Source organism: Rhinoraja longicauda, chromosome 4 (genome assembly GCF_053455715.1).
Source record: "Rhinoraja longicauda isolate Sanriku21f chromosome 4, sRhiLon1.1, whole genome shotgun sequence".
Taxonomy (NCBI): domain Eukaryota; kingdom Metazoa; phylum Chordata; class Chondrichthyes; order Rajiformes; family Arhynchobatidae; genus Rhinoraja; species Rhinoraja longicauda.
In genome coordinates, this window is record NC_135956.1 from 71,090,894 (window position 1) to 71,113,162 (window position 22,269).

The 22,269-nt window shown below is 41.7% G+C and overlaps 1 protein-coding gene across 2 annotated transcripts in view; it reads right to left on the reverse strand.

The window, feature by feature from the left end:
* Nucleotides 1-22,269, reverse strand: part of stk3 (serine/threonine kinase 3 (STE20 homolog, yeast)) — a 276,140-nt gene that overhangs the window by 109,971 nt on the left and 143,900 nt on the right. For both annotated transcript variants that reach the window (XM_078398044.1, XM_078398046.1), the window contains exons 7-8: nt 20,437-20,574; nt 4,973-5,098 (exon numbers count right to left, since the gene is read on the reverse strand). In XM_078398044.1, the coding sequence (XP_078254170.1) occupies nt 4,973-5,098; nt 20,437-20,574 (264 nt within the window). The remainder of the gene's footprint in view (nt 1-4,972; nt 5,099-20,436; nt 20,575-22,269) is intronic.

A 22,269-nucleotide genomic window follows, 5' to 3' on the forward strand; every position in this document is an offset into this window, starting at 1 on the left:
CCAGCAATCCCCGCACATTAACACTATCCTACACCCACAAGGGACAATATTTACATTAAAGCAAGCCAATTAACCTACAAACCTGTACGTCTTTGGAGTGTGGGAGGAAACCGAAGGTCTCAGAGAAAACCCACGCAGGTCATGGGGAGAACGTACAAACTCCATACAGACAGCACCCGGAGTCAGGCTCGATCCCGCGTCTCCTGCGCTGCATTCGTTGTAAGGCAGCAATTCTACCGCTGTGCCACCATGCAAGTGGTCCAGTGCAGAGTAAAGAAATTTCTCCACTCAGTCGTAAATCTCTTGCCCTACAATCTGCAACCTGTCATTCTCAGCACCCTAGCCAAGGGAAACATCCTTCTTCTATCCAGTTTATCTAGCCAAGTGAGAAATTTGCATGCTTCAATGAGATTCCTTTTCCTTCTTCTAAACTCTGGTGAATACAACCCCAGACAACCTAATTTCCACTGACACAGAATGAATTACCTGAATGTTTGATGAAACTTTGTTGTGTGTAGTTTTAGTCACTTTGTTAAAGCAAGGATATATTCTCAGTTGCAGAGATTATATCCTTGCTTTAACAAAGTGACCAAAACCACACACAACATTCCAAGTTTGTTGCACCAAGGCTCTTCATTGGGTTTGGGTCAAGAGGCCTGGCTCTGGTTATCAGAATAAGGAAAGAAAAAAAAATAATTGAGAGATAAAAATACAAAAGCTGGAAACATATACTATAATATGTGGGGTGAGAAGAATGAATGTTTTCATATCGATGACCTTCCATCAGTCCTACTTTCATCTTCAAATTGGAAATATGTAAACAAGGACTCGATAGTGGTAGATAAAACAGAGTTTGATGTCACTGTGGGAGGAACCAACTAGTTTAGTGATTATCTCTGGGGAGCCATTCTCCTGCCGACACAACACTAGATCAGCCATGATCACATTGAATGGTGGTGCTGGCTCGAAGGGCCGAATGGCCTACTCCTGCACCTATTGTCTATTGATAAAAGATCTTAAATGACAAATGTTAGCTGTTTTTGACTTTACAGATAGTATCTGACCTACTGAAACATTTCAAGTAGATAAATCTACTTTTTGCTTTTCTCCCCCTGATGCCAGCATCCATAAAGTTTTTACTTTGTTAAGATTTAGTTACCAAAACCAGCTTCATACTTTCTGGTGCTGAGGTTCCAAAAAAAGTAGCTACTTTAAAATAGTAATACCCTAGTTAGACTTCAGAAGTTACAATGCAAAAGAATAGTCTTCATTATACTCTCATAAGTTTTAAAACTGTTGATTTGTCTATGGAGAGTTATGAGTATATAGGACCTTACATGAATAGGTGGTAACAAAACAAGTGGTGCTTAATAACATTTCTAAATGGCCTTTTTAGAATAAATTCAAGAAGCTGCCTTAACCACCTTTCAACATCGAATGATTGAAAATTGCAGATAACTCCATCGGTTGCTTACAATCACTAAAAATCTACTTGTCAGTCGAAGACTGTCAGCAAGATTTTCAGTGCTTGAAAAACACCTCCTGATCTTTGTTTAATTATGTAGAAAGGACCTGCAGATGCCAGTTTATACTGAAGATAGACACAAAGTGCTGGAGTAATTCAGAGGCTCAGGCAGCATCTGTGGAGAAAAAGGATGGGTGACATTTCGGGTCGGGAAGGGTCTCGGCCCAAAACATCACCCATCCTTTTTCATCAAAGATGTTGCCTGACCCGCTGAGTTACTCCAGCATTTTGTGTCTCTATTTTGTTTAATTGTATTCTGCTATAACCCATTAGAGCTGCAAAAGCACATAGGTAGGAAACAGCTGCATTTATATCACTTGTATCATTTTACTGCAGTAAAATCACTAATACCGATTGTCCTCATTTGAACATGACTTGTTTTAACATCTTTGACGGCAAATGGTAACCAATGCACTTCATCAAAGTAAAACCATGGAAACTGCAATGCTTGCAAATATAGAGTAGAAATTACCAGCCTACTCTTTTCAGGGTCCGGTATAAATATTTGGAGATGTTTCCTGCAAGCTGCCAGGCAACGGATCACTCCTTCGCAGCTGCTCACAGTGAATATTAGATTCACATCATACATCAAAAAACACATTGGGGAAAAAAAGTGACCACGTGTAGTAATGCTTAAACTAACATTTAAACTTTGATATTGGAATTAACCTTCTGTAGAATACTCTGCTTGTAATTTCTCTTAATTAAAACAACCTGTATAATTACCTCAGCAGCAGAGTGCAGCTATCAAAACAAGCCGTTTTGACAGAATACATTCCCATCTCCTTAGTTATCCATCATCTGTGCAACAACAACTTCAGGATACTACATCTATTCATTTGTTCTCAATTAGACAGTAAGGATGTCTTTTAACTCAATCCCCCGTTGGACAGATACCATGGCATGATTAAATGAAAGTCATTTTTCATCACATGAAAATCTCTCTCTGTGTGAAAAGCAGCCTGCTAAAAACATGCAAGAAAATATTTATGTTCTTCACTCAATCTAACCTCAAAACAAAAATCAACCTCAGGAAATGATGTATCAGCAGTTCTTTGCAAGCTTTCCCCATGATTTTCTGATTTGACTTCATCTTCTCACAAATGCCGGTTTTAACCAATGTAGCCTGACATTAGCAAATTGATGCAACCAACATGGAGGGCACTCTCAAGACTTCAGATTACCCTCCCAATCACTGTCTGCCAAGAAAAGAATAATTTTCTTTGACTCAAAACAAAGATCTAATGATTTCAACGGCAATAACAATTGAACATATAAAGCATGTGGTCATGTATAGGAAAAAAAACTGCAGATGCTGGTTTATATTGACAGTAGACACAAAATGCTGGAGTAACTCAGTGGGTCAGGCAGCATCTCGGGAGAGAAGGAATGGTTGGACGTTTCGGGTCGAGACCCTTCTTCAGACTGATGTCAGGGGAGGGGGCGGGACAAAGATAGGATGTAGCAGTAGACAGGAAGACTAGTGAGAGAACTGGGAAGGTGAGGGGAAATAGAGGGACAGAAGAACTATCTGAAGTTAGAGGTTAATGTTCATTCCGCTGAGGTGTAAACTGCCAAAGCAAAATATGAGATGCTGTTCCTCCAATTTGCGCTGGGCCTCACTATGACAATGAAGGAGGCCTATGACAGAAAAGTCAGACTGGGAATGGGAGGGGGAGTTGAAGTGCTGAGCCTCCGGGAGATCAAGTTGGTTAAGGCGGACTGAGCAAAGGTGTTGAGTGAAATGATCGCCGAGTCCGCGCCTGGTCTTGTCGACGTAGAGAAGTTGACATCTGGAACAGCGGATACAGTAGATGAGGTTTGGGGAGGTGCAGGTGAACCTCTGCCTCACCTGGAAAGACTGTTTGGGTCCTTGGATAGAGTTGAGGGGGGAGGTAAAGGGACAGGTGTTGCATCTCCTGTGGTTGCAGGGGAAAGTACCTGGGGAGGGGGTGGTTTGGGACGAGTGGACCAGGGAGTTACGGAGGGAACGGTCTCTGCAGAAAGCAGAAAGGGGTGGAGATGGGAAGATGTGGCCAGTAGTGGGATCCCGTTGGAAGTGGTGGAAATGTTGGAGGATAATTTGTTGTATACTATGTCTGATGGTGTGGAAGGTGAGGACAAGGGGGACTCTGTCCCTGTTATGAATGGGGAGAGGGGGAGCAAGAGCGGAGCTGCGGGATATAGAGGAGACCCTAGTGAGACCCTCATCTATAATGGAAGAGGGGAACCCCCGTTTCCTAAAGAATGAGGACATCTCTGATGCCCCTGTATGAAACACCTCATCCTGAGCGCAGATGCGGCGTAGACGGAGGAATTGGAAGTAGGGGATAGAGTTTTTACAGAAAACAGGGTGGGAAGAAGTGTAGTCAAGATAGGTAGTAGGTTTGCAGTAGATGTCGGTCACTAGTCTGTCTCCTGCATTGGAGATGGTGAGATCCAGAAACGGTAGGGAGACGTCGGAGATGGTCCAAGTATATTTAAGAGCTGGATGGAAATTAGTGTTGGAATTTATGAAGTCAGTGAGTTCTGCATGGGTACAAGAGGTAGCACCAATGCAGTCGTCAATGTAGCGGAGGTAGAGTTTGAGGATAGGGCCAGTGTACACCTGGAACTGGGATTGTTTGACGTACCCTACAAAGAGGCAGGCATAGCTGGGGCCCATGCGAGTGCCCAGAGCTACGCCTCGGATTTGGAGGAAGTGGGAGGAGTGAAAGGAGAAGTTGTTGAGGGTAAGAACCAGCTCTGCTAGGCAGAGGAGAGTATTGGTAGATGGAGATTGGCTGGTTCTGCAGTCGAGAAAGAAACGGAGGGCTTCAAGACCATCCTTGTGGGGGTGGGGGATGTGGTTATGGTTGGATAAATCCAATTTTCAACCTAATTGCTTAATTCCATTCATTGGTCTAATCTGGTCACTCAGCAGGACCACGGTATTGTCTACACCTATGCTTATATTAAAAAGTATATAGAATTAACAGATTTCTCATGATTTCCCTTTACTTTCCAACAAGCAAACTCTGGTTAATTCTGGTATTTTATATCTCAGTCACATTTAAAAAGGGGCATTCACAGTTTTAATTTGCAAAGAGAGGGGATTTTGAGGTTACCAACTGAAAATCCAAGTACATTATCTGGAGCCTGGTCCTTTATAGTGTATACTAAATTTAAATACAATATTTGATTATATCTGAACCGCTGCTGCACATAAACCAGATAGACACAATATCAGAACAGGATACTGAACCATCGAGAAAGAGAAAGCACATGGTTTTGATTTGATAAACTCGACAACTTGATCCAAGGTGACATAGAAAGCAAAGAGAAACGTAGCGAGGTGGGAAATACTGAAAAAGCGCATGAATATTTTTTATTTATATCAGAGACTTACTGAAGACATAAATACATGTATCACAACTAAATCGAATATCATTTCGTTAGAGCACTTACTGAGTTGTCATCGTCATCTTCAAGTTCTCTTTGTTGCTCCTGATGTCTTTTTGCTTTGATTTCCATTGCTTCACTGATTAAATCTCTTAGAATTGATACAGATTTGGCATTTTTAATGAAAGGGTGCTGCATCAAGAAAAGAAACATAAACCAATCAATAAGAACAATTCACTCTCAATACGTGGAAACAGTCGAATGTAAAGATGAACAAACCTTGCTATACTATTGTTTAAATACAAAGATGAATCTTTGCATTTAAACAATGATTTTTAGTGTGTCAAGTTAAATTCACAAAATGGTTTAATGGTTAAATATGACAGTGATGTACAAACAGCCAATGCTCTTCACTCCTCTTCCATTTGTTGTCTTCTGTTGAAAGTAAGTCTAAATCAAGGTCAGGTAGGGACATGAACAACTTTGCCGTAACACTAAAGTAGAGTAACAGTTGCTGGTTGGACTTATGCATGAATAATTACTCCTTTGTGAGATATAAATCTACCAAAGCCGATGGTATTTTATCCTGCGCTCCACCATCTTGAGGGCGGGAAAGCTTTTTGGGGTGGAAGGATGAAGGGGAACAAAATCGTGTGTAATGAAATATTTGGAACTGATTATATTGAATGTGAGTTACAACACTGGCATCATTAAATATTCGCTGCCTTCCGTTGTAAATTTGCCCATGTAAAAGTTTATCTAATAATTGATATGCAAGATCAGCAACATTAAAACATAAGACAGCAAAATAATTTTTTGTTGACTTATTAAACAAGATTAATGAATAGTTACAAATGCCAATATCAATTATACATAAGCAATGTATACATGGTTATTTTCTTTTTACAAGTTTAACTACTCTGCATTTTAAAAATTGCCATAAATTATTAGGCTTCAAATTCCTTTATGCATTTAAAAGCATCAGTTTCAGGCGGGTTCCAATTCAATTGGCTCCCATAACAAAATCCATCAGGCCATTTCCTGCTTCATGATATTTTTAAAAGATTTATCAAAATAAGATGCACGGTCATAAGGGACCAGCAAATTATTTCAGTAAACTTTTGTTATTCCCTTTATCGTGTATCTGTCCACCATAGATGGCTTGATTGTAATCATGTATTGTCTTTCCGCTGAGTGGTTAGCATGCAAAAAACATTTTTCACTGTACCTCGTTACACGTGACAATAAATTAAACTCAACTCAAATAAAATATTTGGAGTTTGACAATAAATTTGTGAGCAATTAACAGTCAAAATGAATTCCTAACTCAAATTGACTACTGTATTTACTTGTATTAAAAACTGCCCACATTCAAAAGCAACTCCATTATCAGCAAGGATTTGGAACACACAAAACAATTTTTGTAAGTCCACTTTCAGAAATTTGCTTTGGTAATTGTGTGCATCTCGTGTGCATATGCATTGAGGATATTGAGGAAGCATGTCGACACCATCTTCAATGTCACTCTCCTACCCATATCACCTTCAGAGTCATCTCTCCATTTAACCCTCAGGTCTTCCTGCCACTCACAACCCGTTAACCTGGCGACATCCTGGTAAATTTACTCTGCACTCTCCAGTGCAACACATTTCTTAAAGTGTGGCAACCAGAATTACACACACATATATAAAACAAAATACATATATAAAACAAAAAGAATGCTAGGGGAACTTAGCAGATTAGGCAGCATTGATGGAGGGAATAGACGATTCGAGACAGGACCCTTCTTCAGATTTTGAAGTCGGACTTCCTGTACATTCCCTCTGTAGATGCTGCCTTACCCACTGAGTTCCTTCAGTACCTTGTGCTTTGCTGTAATGCACAGGACAGCATGCAGAATTCACCAGGATGTCGCCTGGGATTAAACTTTTCAGTTATAAGGAATGACAGGTCAGAGGAGAGGTGGTATCAATATTTAGCATCCAATTCCAAAATAATGACCCACTATCAAAAAAAAGAGATACTGGGCGAAATATTGAACAGACTACTCAAAGAGTGAATTTTAAGAAGCTGTGAGGAGTTGAAAAAGATAAAACTGCAGCTGTTGAAAATCTGAAATAAAAACAAAAAATGTTGGAAACACTCAGCAAGTGTGGCAGCATCTGTTGAAACAGGAACAAAGTCAGGTCGAAAACCCTTTATTCAGAGAGGAATGTGGTGTCCTGTTAAAATTAATGAAGAGAATTCCAATTAAATTTTATTTTACTTTTCTGTTTCCTCCAAGTATCTAATGATAACATTCTTTTATTTGTATATGAATAGTGGCAAGACCCAAGATTTAATCACCCATATATTTTTCGATAGCAATAGCTGCTGAATAGACAATCATCAACACTACATGGCCATCAAACACTTCGATGATCAAAGGTCAGAGACGTGCATATTTATTCATTTCATAGGTTCACTCAATTTGGCACCGCCGGACTGAGCAGTAATATTATCTTGCTATTTGTATTAGTTTCTTGTTAACTGTTTATTTTCATGATTTACTCTGTGGGAATCCCTGGTGATTTTCCTTACTCACTTGCCCCAGCCATTCTTCATTGGGAATATATTTCATCTTAATCCTTTGTACCATTTCTTTTTGTACTTGGCCACTGTAAATATTTAGCTATCTCCATTATTTGCAGGATATGTTTACATTTCTGATTAATGATGTACCAAAAAAGTATTCATTATTTTCTTTGAGCTACCATCTTTTGAGAAATCTATTTTAATAATAGGTGTACATTTTCTGTGTTGTCTTTCCATTTTAAGTTGTTTTGTTTATTGTCACGTGTACCGAGGTACAGTGAAAAGCTTTTATTGCGTGCTGTCCAGTCAGCGGAAAGAATATACATGATTAAAATTGAGCCATTCACAGTGCAGAGATACATGATGAAGGGAATAACGTTTAGTGTAAGATAAAGTCCAGTAAATTCCAATGAAACTACAGCAAAGTTTCTCATTTTATAAAACAGGACACTTCAGATGACTCAGAACCACAATTTCAGTCACTCAAATAACTTTTCAAAAGAATCAACAACGCTACCTTGACTGCATGAACTTGTGAAAAGCCTTTGGAGTAATAATTAATCTTTGGTCACATTTAATAAAATATCAATTGAGATTTCACTGAACTGCCAAAAAAAATTATGGCTGCAAAATAAACCTGGAATTAAAAGCTAGTGTTAGAATTGGCAACTGTGAAACTAGAAGACTTGTAAAATCCCATCTGTTCACGAATGTCCTTCAGGGATGGAAATCAGGGATGCCATCCTTACCTGCTCTGGCCATGTAGTTGATTCTCAACTGCCTTCTTAGTTCAGAAATAATTTGGGATGGAGAATAAATACTGGCATTACTCCTGCTCCTCACATCCCGGGAATAAATAAGGATTTATTAAATCTCAAGATTGAACTAATTTAAATCTTCAAGTGAGAGCAGTGTTGTTGAACTGTATCAAATGTTGCTGAGGGATGGAGGAGATTTGGTGAAATTATAGCAATCCGCACTCGCAGTACTTTGGGAGACGCAGTCTCTGCTCAAACCATATAAAGATGCAAAAACAAACAGTGCCAATATTTTGTGGAGAGGTGCTCCAGTGGGATAGTCTAAGCACTGAGCATTGAAATACTCAAGTCAACAGAGGAAGTGCTAATTTCAGGTTGACAGGGACAGGGTGTCAGAATTCTAATAGTTTCTTGAGAGAAATGTAGAAAAATATTACTCCAGAGGCTTGAAAGGCACTGAACCCTTACTAACAGTTTGTGGTTAGGAACGGAACCACAATAAAATATATTGATTTAAAGAGTTTGATTCTTGAGCCAAGAAACCTATAAAAAATAGAGATTTTTATTTACCGAGGAGTACTACAAAAATGGCATTTACTCATGTGATTAATGGCCGAGGAAAACAAGCTATGAAACACAACATTAGTCATCTGATAACTTGACTCAGCATCACTCGTCTGCCTGAAAGTTGGTTCAAATTCTACCAAAAAACGTGAGTGAGAAATCTAGGCTGGCACATCAGCACAAAGCTGAAGAAATTCTGCATTATCAGAGACGACACTGTTGATTGCTCACGATCATTGTTGATTGGGAACATAATTTGATAGAAAAATATTACCATTAATGTATGACAATTGGTATTAGTGTCAGTTTACTATTGTCACATTTATCATGATTATGTAAAAAACTTTGATTTGCCTGCATTTCAGGCAGATCATACCAGACACGAGTGCAATCATACCATACAATAGGATGACTTGTCAATAATATACTTTGACTAAGTTTTACATCCACACCAATTGACTCTGTTGCTGTAACATTCTTTTTCATGTCTGTTCTTTCCAAACGAGTCTTTATTTTGTCTTCTAACAAATATATTCAATCTTATGTTCAAAATAACTTACGTCACACTATTCCAATAAAGGGCCTGTCCCACTTAGGCGATTTTGTAGGCGACTGCTGGCGACTGTCATAGCCGCAGCAGGTCGCCGAAAAACCAGCGACTGGACCCCCCCTACGACAATGTCTACGACAAGCTACAACAACCTACCACCTAGTCGAAGGCATCACAAAATGCTGGAGTTACTCAGCAGATCAGGCAGCATCTAGGAGAGAGGGAATGGGTGACGTTTCGGGTCGAGACCCCTCCTCAGACTGATGTCAGGGGGGTGGGACAAAGAAAGGATATAGATGGAGACAGGAAGACAGTGGGAGAACTGGGAAGGGGGAGTGGGCTGAGGGGGGAAAAAAAGAGAGACAGAGGAACTATCTAAAGTTGGAGAAGTCAATGTTCATACCGTTGGGCTGCAAGCTGCCCAAGCGAAATATGAGGTGCTGTTCCTCCAATTTCCAGTGGGCCTCACTATGGCACTGGAGGAGACCCATGACGGAATGGTCAGACAGGGAGTGGGAGGGGGAGTTGAAGTGCTCAGCCACCGGGAGATCAGGTTGGTTAAGGCGGACTGAGCGAAGGTGTTGAGCAAAACGATCGCCGAGCCTGCGTTTGGTCTCGCCAATGTAGAGAAATTGACATCTAGAGCAGCGGATACAATAGATGAGGTTTGAGGAGGTGCAGGTGAACCTCTGTCTCACCTGGAAAGACTGTTTGGGTCCTTGGATGGAGTTGAGGGGGGAGGTAAAGGGACAGGTGTTGCATCTCTTGCGGTTACAGGGGAAAGTGCCCGGGGAGGGTGTGGTTTGGGTAGGAAGGGACGAGTGGACCAGGGAGTTACGGTCTCTGCGCAATGCAGAAAGGGGAGGAGATGAGAAGATGTGGCCAGTGATGGTGTCCTGTTGGAGGTGATGGAAATGTTGGAGGATGATTTGTTGGATACGCTGGCTGATGGGGTGGAAGGTGAGGACAATGGGGATTCTGTCCTTGTTATGAATGGGGGGAGGGGGAGCATGAGCGGAGCTGCGGAATATAGAGGATGCCCTAGTGAGAGCCTCATCTATAATGGGAGAGGGGAAGCCCCGTTTCCTGAAGAATGAGGTTCTCTGATGCCCTAGTGTGAAACACCTCATCCCGGGCGCAGATGCGGCATAAACGGAGGAATTGGGAGGAGGGGATAGGCATTTTGCAGGAGTCAGGGTGGGAAGAGGTGTAGTCCAGATAGCTGTGGGAGTCAGTGGGTTTGTAGTAGATGTCAGTCACTAGTCTGTCTCCTGTGATGGAGATGGTGAGGTCCAGAAACGGTAGGGAGATGTCGAAGATAGTCCAAGTATATTAAAGAGCAGGATGGAAATTGGTGGTGAAATGTATGAAGTCAGTGAGTTCTGCAAGGGTACAAGAGGCAGCACCAATGCAGTCGTCAATGTAGCGGTGATACCTTCGATTTGTACCAGCATCTGCAGTTATTTTCCTATACCACCTAGTCGACGTTAAGCTACGGCAAGCTACCGACAACCGTCGACACAATTGTCGCGACTTAGGACGTCCACCAATGACCACGCCTACGACAACCTACGACCACGCAGGCGACAACCTACGACAACTGAAGTCAACCTACGTCTACCTGCGACAAGCTACGACCCTGTCGGCGACAACTGAAGACAATTCACGTCATTTTGGCCTCCAGTTTTGACGCCGGTACCTGTCGCCGGTTGACGGAAGTAATCGCCAATGGAATTCACCAAAGTCAGCACCGGCAACAACCTATGTCACCTGGCGACAACAACCACCCACGTCACCAAACATTTTTTAACATTTCAAAATCCAGCGCTGACCAGAAAAACACTACGACTTTTAGGAGACTACTCTCGACCATACAGGCGACACCCCGACGGCCATGTGGCGACAACCTAGTCGCCTGTAGTCACCTAAAATATCGCCTAAGTGGGACAGCGGCTTAAGTCTTCAAAATAAATAGATTAATTACAATAACAATATATATTTCCCTTCTACTTCTACCCCTACCACACCCCCCTCCCCCCACCCAATTTCAAGTTTGCACACCAATGTAGATGTCAATCCACAATTTAACAGGAGGAGGATATAAGAACGTTCCCCCTCTCAATGATGGCAGAGCCCAGCATTGCAAGGGAAAAGGCAAAGCATTCACAACTTAGTTTTAATCTGCAATTTGAGTAGGAGAAGGTTAAATCAGAAGTGTCAGTGTTGTAGTTGAACAAAGGGGACTAAGAAGGCAAGGCAATGAGAGAGGAGCTGGCCAAGGTAGACTGGAAAGGGATCCTAGCAGGAATGATGGGAATGGCAGGAATTTCTGGGCATAATCTGGAAGACGCAGGATCATTTCATTCCAAAATGGAAGAAAGATTCTAAGGGGAGTAGGAGGCAACCGTGGCTGCCAAGGGAAGTTAGGGATGGAATAAAACTAAAAGAAAAGATGTACAACACAGCAAAGAGTAGCCGGAAGGCAGAGGATTAGGAAACTTTCATAGGACAACAGAAGGTAACAAAACGGGCAATACGGGCTGAAAAGATGAAGTACGAGGGGAAGCTGGTCAAGAATATAAAGAAGGACAGTAAAAGCTTCTTTAGATATGTTAAGAGAAAAAGAGTAGCAAAGTCAAATTTGGGTCCCTTGAAGGCAGACACGGGTGAAATTATTATGGGTAACATGGCAGAAGAGTTGAACAGGTACTTCGGATCTGTCTTCATTAAGGAAGACACAACAATCTCCCAGATGTTCTGGAGGACAGAGGATCTAGGGGGGTAGAGGAACTGAAAGAAATTTTCATTAGGCGAGAAATAGTATTGGGTAGACTAATGGGACTGAAGGATGATAAATCCCCTGGGCCTGATGGTCTGCATCCCAGGGTCCTCAGGAAGGTGGCTCCAGAAATAGTGGACGCATTGGTGATCATTTTCCAATGTTCAATAGATTCAGGATCAGTTCCTGTGGATTGGAGGACAGCTAATGATATCCAACTTTTCAAGAAAGGAGCGAGAGAGAAAACGGGGAATAACAGACCAGTTAGCCAGACTTCGGTGGTGGGGAAGATGCTGGAGTCAATTATTAAAGAGGTAATAATGGTGCATTTGGATAGCAGTAAAAGGATAAGTCCAAGTCAGCATGGATTTATGAAAGGGAAATCATGCTTGACTAATCTTCTGGAATTTTTTGAGGACGGGACAAGTAAAATGGATGAAGGGGAGCTAGTGGATGTAGACTTTCACAAAGCCTTTGATAAGGTCCCGCACGGGAGATTGTTGACTAAAATTAGACCACATGGTATTGGGGGTAGGGTGTTGACATGGATAGAAAATTGGTTGGCGGACAGGAAGCAAAGAGTAGGAGTAAACGGGTCCTTTTCAGATGGCAGGCAGTGGCGAGTGGAATGCCGCAAGGCTCGGTGTTGGGGCCGCAACTGTTTACCATATATATTAACGATTTGGAAGAGGGAATTAGAAGCAACACTAGCAAGTTTGCGGATGACACAAAGCTGGGTAGCAGTGTAAACTGTGAAGAGGATGTTAGGAGGTTGCAGGGTGACCTAGACAGGTTGAGTGAGTGGGCAGATGCGTGGCAGATGCAGTATAATATAGATAAATGTGCGGTTATCCACTTTGGCAGCAGAAACAAGGAGGCAGATTATTATCTCAATGGAGTTAGGTTAGGTAAGGGGGAGGTGCAGCGAGACCTGGGTGTCCTTATACACCAGTCACCGAAAGTTGGCGTGCAGGTACAGCAGGCAGTCAAGAAAGCTAATGGAATGTTGCCCTTCATAACAAAAGGATTTCAGTATAGTAGTAAAGAGGTTCTTCTGCAGTTGTATATGGCCCTGGTAAGACCACATCTGGAGTATTGTGTACACTTTTGGTCTCCTAATTTGAGGAAGGACATCCTTGTAATTGAGGCAGTGCAGCGTAGGTTCACGAGATTGATCCCTGGGATGGCGGGACTGACATATGAGGAAAGATTGAAAAGACTAGGCTTGTATTCACTGGAGTTTAGAAGTTGAGAGGAGATCTTATAGAAACATATAAAATTATAAAAGGACTGGACAAGCTAGATGCAGAAAAAATGTTCCCAATGTTGGGCGAGTCCAGAACCAGGGGCCACAGTCTCAGAATAAAGGGGAGGCCATTTAAAACTGAGGTGAGAAAAAACTATTTCACCCAGAGTTGTGAATTCTCTGCCACAGAGGGCAGTGGAAGCCAAATCACTGGATGGATTTAAGAGATAGTTAGATAGAGCTCTAGGGGCTAGTGGAATCAAGGGATATGGGGAGTAGGCAGGCACGGATTATTGATTGGGGCCGATCAGCCATGATCACAATGAATGGCGGTGCTGGCTCAAAGGGCTGAATGGCCTCTCCCTGCACCTATTTTCTATGTTTCTGTTTCTATGTAACTGTTCCGCCAGATGTGGCAAATGAATGATTCACTAGCTTTCTCCCGACTTCCTCATCACAGAAGCCAGCTGCCAACCAATTTGATTCAGTCCATGTGAACGGCTGTTGGTACTGGTTATAGCAAAGACTATGGGACTATCCCAGCTGCAATAGTGAAGACCTTGCCAGAACCAGCTGTGCCTCTGGCCAAGCAGTTCCAGCACAATTACAACACTGGTATCTACCCAGTAGAACAGAAAACTACGCAGGCATATCCTATTCACCAAAAGCAAGACAAATCTAATTTGGCTAATTAGTATCTGATCTGGACACTTTCATTCACTAGCGAAAAGATGGAATTTCTCATCAAGTGTTATCAAGCAGCACTTTACTCACTGATGCACAGTGTGGGTTTCCCAAAGTCCACTCGGATCTGGACACCATCACAACATTCATTGAAACACAGGCCAAAGAACTGAATTCTAGAGATAATGTAAGAGTACCTGCTTCTGTGACATCAAGGCACTCAGATAAAACTGAAATCAAGGGACATCAAAGTGAATGCACATAGCTGGAATCATACCTCAAGAAAAATTAGATGACTATGATTTTCAGAGATCCATTATCCCAGCCTCCAAACTGGAGTTCAGGGCAGTGTTCGAGGTCCAATAATCTTAATTTATTGATGGCCTGATTTTCATCATTAGACAATAGACAATAGACAATAGGTGCAGGAGTAGGTCATTCGGCCCTTCGAGCCAGCACCGCCATTCAATGTGATCATGGCTGATCATTCACAATCAGTACCCCATTCCTGCCCTCTCCCCATATCCCCTGACTCCGCTATCATTAAGAGCTCTATCTAACTCTCTCTTGAAAGCATCCAGAGAATTGGCCTCCACTGCCTTCTGAGGCAGAGAATTACACAGATTTACAACTCTCTGAGTGAAAAAGTTTTTCCTCATCTCTGTTCCAAATGGCCTACCCCTTATTCTTAAACTGTGGCCCCTGGTTCTGGACTCCCCCAACATGGGAACATGTTTCCTGCCTCTAGTGTATCCAATCCCTTAATAATCTTATATGTTTCAATAAGATCCCCTCTCATCCTTCTAAATTCCAGTGTATACAAGCCTAGTCGCTCCAGTCTTTCAACATACGACAGTCTCGCCATTCCAGGAATTAACCTGGTGAACCTACGCTGCACACCCTCAATAGCAAGAATATCCTTCCTCAAATTTGCAGACCAAAACTGCACACAGTACTCCAGGTGCGGTCTCACTATGGCCCTGTAAAACTGCAGATGGACCTCTTTTCTCTTATACTCAACTCCTCTTGTCATAAAGGCCAACATGCCATTAGCTTTCTTCACTGCCTGCTGTACCCGCATGCTAACTTTAAGTGACTGATGAACACTAGTTGAAAGTAGAGAACTTTGCTGATGATGGTGCAATTTCAATTCTGATCAGTATCGCTCAACAAATAAAGCAACCAAACTGCATGCCATGAGACCCAGAGAACATACATAGAAACATAGAAAATCGGTGCAGGAGTAGGCCATTCGGCCCTTCGAGCCATTCAATATGATTATGGCTGATCATCCAAAATCAGTTACCCGTTCCTGCTTTCTCCCTATAATCCCTTGATTTTGTTAGCCCTGAATGCTATATCTAACCTCAGACATGGGCTGGTAAATTTAAGTAACATTTATGCCTCAAAAACGCAATGACTGTCTCCCATAAGAAACAGTCCAAATATTTGCCCTTGCTTTTCAATGACATTATCGCCAAGTCCCCCAGGTTCATATCCTGAGGGTAACAATTGACCAGAAGTACAAATGGCAGCCCCAGCCATGAGCTCATCCCTGAGTCTCCTGCCAATGACAAGACACACCCAGCAACTGCAGTTTAAGATCACTGTGGGAAGCTAGAGAAGAAATTGAGAGATCCCTGGTTGAGATATAAACATCAATTAGCCACAGATGAGATGCCGTAAAACTGGACGATGGCTAATGTTGAGCCTTTATTTAAAAAGAAATCGTGGGACCATAGACCAGTATAATGAACATATGTGGCAGGAAAGTTACTGGAGGGATTCTGAGGGATAGGATTAGTATTGGCTTATTATTATTATGTCTTGAGAAGTCAAACCAGGGTAGGACTTTCATTGTGAATGGAAGAGCTCTGGGGAGCGACCTAGTACAGTACTTAGTCCCCAGAAATTGGATTCACAGTGAGATAGGATGGTGAAGAAGGCCTTTGGCATACTGGCCTTTGTCATTTAGGACATTGAGTATAGAAGTTTGGATGTTATATTGTAGTTATACTAGATGTTGGTGAGTAGTGTGTTCAGTTTGGTACCCTGCCATGGTAAAAATGAAATTAAGATAGAAAACGTGCAGAATAGATTTAGGAGGATGTTGGCAGGACTTAAGGGACAGAGTAAAAGAGAGAGGTTGGGCTCACTCAGACTTTATTCCCCAGAACGTAGGAAACCAAGGTGATCACATAGAGATGGATAAAATCATGAGGGAAGATAGACACAAAAAGCTGGAGTAACTCAGCGGGACAGGCAGCATCTCTGGAGAGAAAGAATGGGTGGCGTTCCGGGTCAAGAAGGGTCTGAAGAAGGGTCTCGACCTGAAACAACACCCATTCCTTCTCTCCAGAGATGCTGCCTGTCTGGCTGAGTTATTCCAGCTTTTTGTGTCTTTCTTCGGTTTAAACCAGCATCTGCAGTTCCTTCTCACACAAAAATCATGAGGGAAATCGATAGGGTGGATGCACACAGATTTATTTCCCCAAGGTTGGGATATCAAGAAGTCATAGGTTTAAGATGAGAGGGAAAAGATTTGATAGCAACCTGAGGAACAGGTTTTCTTGCACAGATGGTTGTGAGTATATGGAATGAGCTGCCAGAGGAGGTTGTTGAGGCAGGTACAATAACAACATTTAAAAGACATTTGGACAAGTACAATAACAACATTTAAAAGACATTTAGACAGGTACATGGATAGGAAAGGTTTTGGAAGAATGTGGGCTAAATGCAGGTAAAAGGTCCAAGCTTAGATGGGAAACTGGAATACCATGGAGGAATTGGACCAAAGACCGTGGGTCTGTGCTACAAGGCTCTCTGACACCGCTTCCAGATCTAATGCAGGACTCTCCACTTTGAATGGCTGTGGTGAGACTTCCTTGAATCTTTTTCTCTGCCCATCCAGTCATCTCCATAAATGATAGTGCTTCGAATAGTGTGTTTGCTTTGGCAGTCTATTATCAGATGTCGGAATGAAATGGTCAGCCAACTGAGTAATGGTCCACTGTGCTGGGAATGTTGATCTAGGAGAGGATGCTGACAATGCTTCACTTATCATCCTGGTGCATTTAGGGAATTGTATCAAAATAGCATTGGTGTGGTGTTTTTCCAGTGCCTTTCATTGCTCACGGTAGGTTGTCCATCTCTCCGATGTTTAAAGGATGGTGGGAGTAACTCTGCACGATAGACTGTGAGTTTTGTGTTTGATCTGAGACCTTGATCTTTGAGCATGCTTTACTTCAATTGACCAATGACTTTGCTGGCACTTTTTTAAAGCTGTGGTGTGGTTATTATTGAAAGCAAAAGAACTATAACTGCTTTCCTATATAAATAATCTAAAAGTAAGGACTGAATGTTCAGAGACACAAACCCCCAGGCACAAGTCCCCTCCCCAAACAGGTGAAGATGTTATCACAATCACACAATCACAATCACAATAAAACTTTATTAGCCAAGTATGTTTTGCAACATACAAGGAACTTCATTTGCCATACAGTCATAACAATAAAAAGCAACAGGACGCACAAAATACATTTTAACATGAACATCCACCACAGTGACTCCTCCACATTCCCCACTGTGATAGAAGGTGAAACAAAAGTTCAATCTCTCCCTTCTTTGTCCTCCAGCAGTCGGAGGTTCTAACCCTCCGTTGACGGGATGATCTTAATCCCATAGCTGGCGGTGAGCCTTCCTCGTCGAGTTGATCAAGCTCCTTCATCGGGGGGTATCTCAGCTCCCCAGCGCCGGTGATCTACCCCGGGTCGGGACCAGTCGAACCTCGTGCAGCTTTTGGAGCTCCCGACCGGTCTCAACCCGGGACTGCGAGCTCCTGATGTTAAAGTCCGCAGGCTGCATTGGAGCGTCGATCCCAGGCAAAGGATCGCAGGCCCAGATGATAAGCCCACGCCCCCACAGGGGCTCAAGGTCAGTCCCAGGCAAGACCTCCAGCTCCGTGATGTTAGGCCACAGAGTGATCAGAGATACGATCCGGAAAACAATCGCATCTCCGGCAAGGTAAGAGATTTTTTAAAAGTTTCCCCCGACCCCCTCTCCCATCCCCCACATAAAACAAACCAGAGAACATTTACACAAACTTTTAAAACTTACCAAAAATAACAAAAGAGTTTGAAAAGGACAGACAGACTGTAGGCGAGGCAGCCATCGTGCGGCGCCCTTTTATTTACCAATTTTTTTATGTCATCACTGACTGCTTGAGGGAAAACCAATATATTCATGATATCTTTACATCCTTATTCAACAACTAGCAGCGTCTCTATGTCTGGAATGAGATATGCAAACTTTGCTAACGTGAAGCATGAGGTCTGTGTTTTATAAACTCTATAGTCCTTTTCAAATTCAGACACAAATTTGGATTTGTTGCAACAGCTAAAATAATCCCAAACACTCATTATATGACTCCATGCCAGAATAAGAACTTCCCTGCTTTCGTGTTGAGGCAAACAGACTAACTCGTGTTAATTTCTCCAGTGCTGAGTTAAATTATTTGATGTGAATCATGAATTTGATCGAGATGAATTGTCGACCAAGAATTTGAGGTCAACAGCAACTGGCTGTTCTAACTGCTGTCTTCCAAATGAAGATCGCAGTTACCTGGAGTGATCCATACAACAAGGATTTGTGGTGAAGAACTGACCATAGTCCTTGGAGCCAAGCCCTACGACTTTCCACAATATGTTGCACTCGTGTTGGATGGAGAATGCCAAAACAAAATGAAAACATTTTGGCATCTGACTAAGCATTAGCTGGTTGTCAAAGCTGTGAAATTACTTACAATGTTTTACATTTCCAATGTTCAAAATCAGTTTAAAAGAAAAAAACTAGAACATTTTAAAAAGCTACCCTCCAAGAATGAAAACATTTAAAAGATCCCACGCAGTTCAGACTTTTTTTTTAAAAATGCCGATTTTAAAAGAAAACATCTAAATTAACATACATGCGGCCAAATCCTCCATTGAAATGAATAGGAGGCAGTCGCTGCATTGGAGATTAGTGTCGATTCCCTTGCTAAGTGGTGAGACCACATGCTGGACTCTGTCCAACATCAGAGCACAGTCGGCAGAATTGTGGCAAATTGCTGACTGCAACTTGGGGGCTTCCGTGTTCAAGTGAAAATCCCAGAGTTGCTCACAGTTTCAAGCAAATTACCTGCCAGATCCCCAAAGTTGTGGAAATCTGGCAGGTTACCTCAAACTCACCATGAAAATTGACCTTTGGACAACCTTAATGTGAATTCAATTGGGCTGCTTTCGTTTTACTTTGTGCAGACCTCCTGAGTGCGATCACATGGAGTTGACAATATAATGAAGATGTGAACTCTAATAAGTCTTTGGAGGGGAGCATTGAATGGTATAACAATGAATCAATGTTACTATATTGCATACTTTTCCAATTGTGCACAGGATTAGGCTAATAAATCATCTTTTGTTGTAAGTCTGAGGACAAATTCACTCCACTGTCATTGTGATCTTTGCCTGAATGTCATTGTAAACTCAGGACAGTAATTGCAAGGAAAGTTTACTTCAAATGGCATATGCTCATTTCCTGGGAACATCGTGAATGCCTTACTGCAGTTTGATGGCTGCAGCAATTTTTTTTTAAAATATTAATTTTTAAGACCTGAGCACTGCTGGAAAGGCCAGTTATATTGCTCACCTGTAATTTGTCCATGAGAAGATGTAGTGAGACAACAACTTGAACCAATGCAGTTTTCCATTGAAGGTATCCCCACGGTGCTATTGGGTAGACATTTCCAGGAATTAGACCCAGTGACGATGAAGGATCGGTGATATATTTCCAACACTGCGACTTTGAACTGAACCTGCAGGTGATGGTATGCAACACAACTGCTGCCCTTTCCTGAATGGTTTGAGAGGTGCTGTAGGGGTAGCTTGGTTGAATAATTGCCTTATTGCACACTACATCCATTACATATTGGAAGAAATCAATGCTTCGAACGGTCGATAGGGTATTCATCAAACAGTTTACTTTGACCTGGATGTGGCACTCATCACGGCAAGTGGACGGTATTTCATTGTAGACTTGACATGTCTTGTAAATGGTGGGAAGGCATTGGGTATCAGGAGGTGAATGATATATCCAGCCTCTGACCTATTCATGCAGCCAAGGTATTTATGTTTTCTGATTTCAACTACGTACAATGATAATAACTTATAACGAGGGTTTACTGTATATTAAAGTCTGGGTCTTCAAATATACAATCCACACCCACTGGTCAGGCTTCTTTTTGATGAAAGCTGAAGTGTTTGTTTAAAGCTAAGTCGGACCTGGAAATTCATTACACAACATAACATTAACCAAGGTTCACTGAAAAACATTTTTCCAAACCTGTAACAGTTGTGTGGCAGTTGTTCTTTGCTCTGGATTCTTCACCAGACACTTCTTTACAAAATCCGTGAACTCATCTGACCAAAGTTCTGGCTTCCGGAATGTTGGTGGTGGGTTGGTGGGAATCATAAAAATAGCCTATTTTTAAAATGGAAAGGAAAGGGGAAAATCAGATGGACATGGAAATCAGAATCATCTGAGTTTTAGTGCAGTCAAACAAACAAATCCTTTAATTCACCTTCTCTATCTTAGAGTAAATCTGATGTACAAATTTCTTACCGATCTAGAATTTCTATCAGGAATGAGGTTCAGGAAACAAGTCCATCTGCAACCAATGTAACTATTTCCCATTAAATTTCCTCTGTGCAAACTGAGCTTCAATGAGCACTTCATGCTTTATTTTTTATCTATTATTGTTTATCAGTCTCCAGAGAAACTTTCCTTTTTTGACCTGCTTAGGAGAACTGAAGGCACTTCCTGAACAGATAGATAAAACTAACAAACTGCTGTTTAGTGCCTGGGTAATTTCTCACCCAAATAATTACTCTAATTGAATTGTTTATTTTTGAGAGCACTATAGTTGAGTGAACTGAATCTCTATTTCTAAATAAAATACAAATTCACCTATAAATTTTCCTAATATTGCTTGTGCTTCCATTTTGAAACATAACTGTACAATTCAATTCCATATAATGAAGAATTTATCAATAGTACTCACACTGATCATTATGTCATCAGCTTGCATCACAGTAACCATGTTTCTTTCTGCTAATCATTTTGAAATCACACCAAAACAGAAACACAAAATGCTGGAGTAAACTCAGCAGGTCAGGCAGCAAATCTGGAGGACAGACAACTTTTCAGGTCGAGACTCTTCTTCAGATGTTACCTGACTCGCTAAGTTACCCGAGCACATGGGTTTTTTTTGTAAACCACCATCTGCATTTCCTTGGTTCTTAAAATTACATTATATACGTTTAATTGAACTCTGTTACTAGAAATAACTTCTTTATTCATTATCACAACAAATTTCTATTGGCATTATCCATTTTACATTCATGTTATTCATGAAAGTTTATTCCAATTGATGTAATTTACTTTTTCACCATGTTGTCCGTTACTCTGGTGCCTGTCATCAAGGACAAAGCGGGCAAGGTGGGGAGCTTGGATAATTACAGACCGATTGCTCTAGCCAGTGTGTTATCCAAAGTCCTGGAAATAATTTTATTAGATAATGTTTTTATTTGGGTACTACAGACAACCAGTTTGGCTTCAAGGCTAAGCATGGTACTGATTTATGTATCTATGCCCTGAAGGAAATGGTTGAAATGTATAGAAGGCAGAATTCCTCTGTGTTAATTGGTTTTATTGGTGCCTCTAAAGCTTTTGATCGAGTCAACCATCATAAGCTGTTCCAAAAACTGAGTCAAAGAGGAGTGCCTAACAGTATAATTAGGGTCCTGGCATATTGGTACGCCAACTAGAGCATGCAGGTCAAATGGGGTAATGCAGTCTCTGTAACATTTGGTGTTGGTAATGGGGTTCGCCAGGGGGGGCTACTCTCACCAGCCCTCTTTAATGTGTACGTGAATGATTTATCTGAACAGCTTAGAGGCTGTAAAACAGGATGTATGATTGGTAACACCCTGGTAAACCATCTTATGTATGCCGATGATCTGGTGGTTTTTTCTCCTAGCGGTGCTGGGTTTCAGCAGATGTTGAATATATGCTCTGAGTATGGTGTCCAATTTGACGTGAAATACAATGCTAAAAAGAGCGTTGTCATGATTTGTAAAGTAAAAGGGGACAAAGATCTAGTCTTCCCATCATTTT